Here is a 6,154-nt window from a genome sequence, read left to right as displayed (position 1 = left end):
TGTGAGTTCAAACCCCGGTACTGCAAAAAAAAAAAAAAAAAATTAGGGTTCTGCCTTGCAGAGTGATCCAGGTCAAGACGGCACTAGGATATGGCTTTCCTGGGGACATGGACACCTGGGCAGAGAGCCACATCTCAAACCTGAATGTGGCCTACTTACCTTGTTCTCTGTCACTGTGCTTAATAAAAAGACCCTTCTGAAACCAGGCAGTTGGGCACTCCTGTAGTTCTAGCTTTTCAAGAGATTGAGGCATGAGGGTTGCTTAAGTCCAGGAATTCAGACCCATCTAGCAACAAAAACACACGCTGGGTGTTAAACCACCACCACCACCACCAAAAAAGACGGCTGGGGGTAGGGCTGAATTGGCAGGGCACCTGCCTAGCAAGCTTGAGGCAAATCCCCAGTATCATCAAAAACAAACACAGGGGAGAAAAATCAATCCGTCTAGGGTAGTAGGAAAGAAGCTTACTTGTGTCCAAAACAGAGATCTGTGAACAAAATCTTCATTCTTCCCTAACAAAAATGCGTTCAAGGGACAATTCTTATAGATGTTAGGAGAGACCAAACCCTTCCCAACAAACTTCAAGATTCAGATCAGCTCGTGGTGCACACCTGTAATCCTAGCTACTCAGGAGGCAGCGATCGGGAGGATCAATGTCCAAATCCCCCTGCAAACAATTCACTAGACCCTTTCTAAAAAAAAAAATCACACAAAAAAAGGGCTGGCAGTGGCTCAAGGTGTAGGCCCTGAGTTCAAACCCTAGCACCACAAAAAAAAAAAAAAATTCAGCTCATAAGCTCAGCACCAGTGGCTCACGCCTGTAATCCTAGCTATTCAGGAGGCAGAGATTAGGAGGATCCTGGTTTGAAGCCAGCCCAGGCAAATAGTTTTCAAGACCCTAACTTGAAAATATGCAATAAAAGAAGGGCTGGCAGAGTGGCTCCGGGGTAGAGCACCTGCTAGCAAGTGTGAAGCCCTTGAGTTCAAACCCCAGTGCCATAAGGAAAAAAAAATTCAGAGCATAGCAGTTGCCAGGACCAGCTGGGTCTGCAGAGAGCATCTATTTTGGCTCCTAACTCCAGACTTCCCTTGTTAACAATAAACCTAACCTGAAGGTGAATTCTATGTCATTAGGGTAGCTAGGCACAGGAAGCCTTCGTGAGGCTGGAGAGGGGGACTCCTGAGGATTTGGAGTGTGACAGGATTGAAGGTCAGAGATACATTGAAGGCATTGGATGAGAGGGTCCCTTGGTGGGGGAGGAAACACTGGGTTTCCTCACAAGGAAGGAAACCATACTGCTATGGTCCCTCCAGAATTCATGTGCAGTAACTGCCAGTGCAATAGTAAGAGGTGCCTGGAGAAGTGAGTAAAGTCATAGGGCTTCTCCCAGTGAGCGTGACTAAGGCCCTTCCCCTACAATGGAATATTTTGGCATCCGTAAAAAGGAAGGAAATTCTGACTCAAGCCACAGTATGGATGGATCACGAGGACGTATGCCAAGTTAAACCAACCAATCACAAGAGGACAACTACGATTTGCTTCCACTGTTTGCATACTGTAGTCAGATTCCTACACAGTGGAGGACTGACTGCTGGGAGGTGGGGCAGGGAGAAGGGGGACTAAGAGGTGGACGGGATGATGGTTGTAGCAGTGTGACTGTGCTTAACACCACTTACTGTACGTTACTGTACTGTAATGTCTAAGGTGGTATATTTTTTTGGGGGAAGGGTACTGGGGTTTGAACTCAGGGCTTGTAACTTGAGCCACTCCACCAGCCCTTTTTTGTGTGTTAGGTATTTTCAAGATAGATCTCATGAACTACTTCCCTGGGTTGGCTTTGAACCATGATCTTCCTGATCTCTGCCTCCTGAGTAGCTGGGATTACAGATGGGAGCCACTGGAGCCTGGTGGTGGGAGATTTCAAGTACATTTAACCATTACTTAAAATTTTTTATAGGGAGCTGGAAAATAGCTCAGTGGTAAGAGTACATGGGTTCAATCCTCAGCACACACGTGCACACACATACACAAACAGAAACAAGAAACAAAACCTTTTCCAGGGTGTCGTGGTACACAGCTGTAGTCTTGTTACTGCTTAGTTTTTTTTTTTTTTTTTTGCAGCACTGGGCACTGGGGTTTGAACTCAGGATCTCATGCTTGCTAGGCAGGTGCTCCACCACTTGGGCCACTCCAGCAGGAGAATCTCTTGAGGCCAAGAATTGGAGGTAAGCCTATCGGATTATGACAAACAACAGATGAGGTAACACATGAAAAGGTTTTATGAGACATCTTGAGATGATCTTCATCTCTGCCTGCTCAAGGTACAGAGAGAGCCTGGTGTGGTGCACAGGTCTGCAATCTCAGCCAGCACTCTGCAGGTTGAGGAAGGGGGATCAAGAGTTGCAGGGCAGCTTGGGTTCCACAGCAAGACCCTGTTTCAAAAACCAAAAAAGAAAAAAAATTAAAGGTAGTGAGGTGTTTGTTAAGTGTCCTATAACTTTGCATTTTAATGTTTAAACTTCATTCACTGAACCACTGCAGACGTAATTTAAAACTTTGGCTGATATATATATATATATATTTAGGGGTAGTGGAGTTAGTGTGTTAGGTAGGTGCTCTACCACGTGAGCCACACCTTCAGTCCATTTTACTCTGGTTATTTTGGAGATGGGGTCTCAAGAACTGTTTGCCCAGGCTGGCCTCAAACCGGGAACCTCCAGATTTCTGCTTCCCAAGTAGCTGGTATTGCAGGCAACAGCCACCGCCACCCAGCTAGGCTGATATTTTTTAAGTGTAAGGAAGTTTAAAAAAAAAAAAAAAAAATCTTGTAATCGCACTTCCACAAACTGATTTTTTTTTTTCCCCCAAAGGATGGGGTCTGGCTAGAGGTGTACCTCACGTGGTAGAGTGCCTGCTTTGCTAGCGTGAGGTCCTAAATTCAAACACCAGTGCCACCGAAAATAAATAATAAAAGGACAGAGTTTTGCTGTACAGCCCAGGCTGGCCTTGAACCTGCAATCCTCCTGCCTCTGCCTCCTGTGTACTGGGATTACGGCCATGCCACACCATGCCCGGCACAACACTGATGTTTAAAAAAATGAAAACCAGAACGGCCGGCGCATGCCATGCTCTGCAGTAAGGGGTTCACAATGACCGCAGCTCGTCCCTTTAATCTGAAACTCGAGTTCTTGCACAGTCAGCTTTTCGTTGCCCTTCACCCGCCCCCGCATAGGACGGGCCCTTCACTTGGGCAAACAGCCATCGTGGTCCACCATGAGGCGGCCTTCACCTTAACATGTCCTCTTCTCCCCAAGATGGCTTTCCAACGAGGTTGCAAAAGCCCCAACTCCGCCACCAACGCTCCCTGCCGTGGACTTCCACCGTCCCGGGCCCCGCCCACCAGCGCCCGCGGGCGGGGCCTCCGGAGCCACTTCCGGCGTGCCCGGAAGTTCCTGCTGCTTAGCAACCGCAAATCTCGCAGGGCTAAAGCGGGCTGCGGAATCACCGAGCTCCTGCTGCTGCTGTTTGGGGACTAGGAGACCCAAGGTCCCCCATCGGCCATGTCATCTTGTGGGGGCGGGGGGGTGTCCCTCCAGGGACCGGTCAGGAGCGGTGGCTCTGCTTTCCAATACATCTGTCATCTCTTCCAACTCTGTTAAGGGAACCGTTTCTTGAGCGCCCACGTGTCAGGCTCCCTCGCCGTGATAATCACACACCCATCTCACTGATCAGGAAGGGGTTGAGGCCCGCAATCTGAGGGCTGATGCGGGAGGCTCACAGTTGGAAGCAAGCATCCCGCATACCGGTCCCATACCCAGGAGGCCGGGGAAGGAGGGGCAGCAACAACTGGAACCTGTGCCCCAAATTCTTTATTTTCCATACGACTTAAAAGCCAGTGTTTATACAAGCCCAAGTCCCTGAGGGGCCAGACGGCACCCCCATGCACAATAGCAAACACATCCAAATCTTGAAAAAGGGCTTTGGCTGGAGGTACATCTGAACCCCACAACCAGGGCTCTCAGTTGAGTTGGTGAGACACCCAGAGTGAGAAAATGAAGGAGCTTTTTAGCCTGCTATCTGGGCCCAGTGAAGGAGGGAGGGCGATGGGGAGGCACTGAAAAGCGGGAGTAAGAACTGGATCTGGCTGGGCCAGGTGGACTCTGTGCCACCGGGTGGCTCCTGGCACTGCTCAGAGTGTCAGTCCCCGCTCCTTGAACAGCTGCTTCAGTGCCTCTTCCAGTCGCTGGTTTGTTCCCTGAAGCCCCTTTACCACCTGCACTGCCCACTCGAAGTATTCCTGGACTCGATGTTCGGACCATCCTGCAGAACAGTGGACAGAAACCTGCTCGTGTGATGTCACGGCCAGTGCCTGCTTCCTGGAGGGCTTGGTGCAGGGGCTTGGGATGAGCTCATGATGGAATTACCCCCCGTCCTGACTGCTTCCCCCTGGCCCCTTTATTGTCTGACAACCTGATGAAAGACCAACCTGGTACAGGTGGTTTGGGGGAATTAAGAACACCTAGGTTTGTTTTCTTTGACCAACCTGTGTTTTCAAAGGGGGACCATCCCTCCCCTTTCCCTCGGACCAGGTGTGGGGGTGGGGGTGCGTACCCTCGGGGGTGCAGCGGTTCAGATCCCGCAGATTGTACAGCTTGTCTGCCAGTTTCACCAGCTTGGCCCCTGGGCTGCTGTGGGGCGCCTGCTCCACCTGTTGCCGCTTTCTCTCCAACTTGGGCAGAGTCTTGTCATCTGTTACCTCCTCCACCAGGCGCCGCACCTGTGCCCCAAAGTGCAGCTCCACCTCATCCAGGGTGGCGTCTGTGTCTTCCACTGTGTCATGGAGCAGGGCAGCCTGGGGACAGGTTCCCATTCAGCACTGGGAATTCAGCCCAGGGATACCCACTGTTGAATGGGAGCCGGGATCTCCAGCCCAGCTCCTGGCAGAGAAGGGTAAAGTTACCTGTAACACTGCAATGTCAGTGACGCCCGCCTCGTGGGTCAGGATCCGAGCCACACCTGGCGGGCGGGGCGGGGGGGGGGTGCAAAGCAGAAGTCAGACCAGAGGGATCCCCAGTGCTGTGTGGGTTTGGAGAGCTAGATGTGGTCCTTACTGGGGTGGGTGACCTTGGGAAGTCCTTCACCCTTTTGGGGGTGTCATGGCTACTGCCTCAGGTGGTCGTGAGACTTAAACGCATACTGCACGGAACAGGAGTTGCCTGGGACAAAGTGAGTGCTCCATACTCTTGGGATTTCCTGCCCGGTCCCCCCACCCCCACCCCGCAGGAGCCGCGAGGATTGCTCCCTAGCCTGCGCGCCCACCGATGGGGTGGTTAATGTAGGGGGTCCCTTCGGGGTCCTTCCGTCGCTGCTGTCGGTGCTTGCGAGCCGCGAAGTCAGCGGCTTCCAGCAGCTGCGCTACCTCCGAGCCCATCGCGCGGGTGGCGCTGGGGACGTCGGCCGACGGGGCGGGACCAAGCGGCTACAGCGCCCCCTGGCGCTCTGGAGGCCTGGGAGATTGCGGCGACCCTAATTTTAGCAAGCTGCACTTAGACTTCCTGTAGGGGCTGAGAACAAGGTGTAAGAAAGCTGCATGCCTGGTTCAGTGGGTTCTGCTTGGGGGAGGAGGGATGGTTGTAGGAGAGACCCTGCCTGGCTGGCTCTTTGGGAGCCCAGAGTTTGCTGAGTGCAGGGCTGGAAGGCACAGGAGACCCGGGACCAAGGAGAAAGAATTCACCCAGCCTCAGAGTCAGAGACAGCTCCTCCCAGGTGGAAAGGCGATCTTGAAGCCTTTCAAAGTGCAGTGGAAAATTTCAAAGTGCTCCAAACATGGTTTTCCCTACAGGGATGGGCCCTGTTACTATGGGCACCAGAGCCTCACTTTCGGGAGGACCCAACCTTCTGGAAAATTGGATCCTAAACTGGGAGCCCTCGCCTAACTTCTTCAGATTTATATATTCCCAGGCAGCTGTGATTCTGCAGACTCTCCGTGCAGGGACATTTTCTTTTTTCTTCCATTTTTCAGTACTGGGGTTTGGAACTTGCTAGGCAAGCTGTCTACCGCTTGAGCCATGACCCAGGCCTTTTTTACTTATTTTTCAGACAGGGTTTCGTGGGGTTTCCCCCCAGGCTGGCCTCAGACCAAAATCCTCCCA

At 52.0% G+C, this 6,154-nt stretch overlaps 1 protein-coding gene and 1 long non-coding RNA gene across 2 annotated transcripts; one reads left to right on the top strand and one right to left on the bottom strand.

Moving 5' to 3' along the window:
* The first annotated feature begins 901 nt into the window (after positions 1–901).
* On the top strand, positions 902–3,652 carry LOC141419265 (uncharacterized). Its single transcript, XR_012444038.1, has 3 exons — positions 902–1,600; positions 2,124–2,227; positions 3,317–3,652. It is a non-coding gene; the product is annotated as an uncharacterized lncRNA (long non-coding RNA).
* Positions 3,653–3,853: 201 nt separating this feature from the next.
* Hddc3 (HD domain containing 3) lies at positions 3,854–5,479 on the bottom strand. The gene is made up of 4 exons (XM_020177419.2): positions 5,322–5,479; positions 4,963–5,018; positions 4,614–4,854; positions 3,854–4,322 (listed from the first exon to the last, which is right to left on the bottom strand). The coding sequence occupies exons 1-4, from the start codon at positions 5,431–5,433 to the stop codon at positions 4,192–4,194; spliced, it is 540 nt and encodes a 179-aa protein (XP_020033008.1). The 5' UTR covers positions 5,434–5,479; the 3' UTR covers positions 3,854–4,191.
* Between the last annotated feature and the right edge of the window lie 675 nt (positions 5,480–6,154).

Source organism: Castor canadensis, chromosome 19, assembly GCF_047511655.1.
Source record: "Castor canadensis chromosome 19, mCasCan1.hap1v2, whole genome shotgun sequence".
NCBI lineage: Eukaryota > Metazoa > Chordata > Mammalia > Rodentia > Castoridae > Castor > Castor canadensis.
The sequence above is the reverse complement of the archived record's forward strand: the minus strand, read 5'-3'. Positions and strand labels throughout refer to the sequence as shown.

What these genes read in the sequence shown, in the direction of transcription:
- Hddc3 (XM_020177419.2), bottom strand. Translation starts at nt 5,433, where the DNA reads ATGGGCTCGGAGGTAGCGCAGCTGCTGGAAGCCGCTGACTTCGCGGCT. An exon ending in CTACATTAACCACCCCATCG is followed by an intron (nt 5,019 to 5,321) that starts GTGGGCGCGCAG and finishes CCCGCCCGCCAG; the next exon opens with GTGTGGCTCGGATCCTGACC. An exon ending in GAACCGCTGCACCCCCGAGG is followed by an intron (nt 4,323 to 4,613) that starts GTACGCACCCCC and finishes ACTGTTCTGCAG; the next exon opens with GATGGTCCGAACATCGAGTC.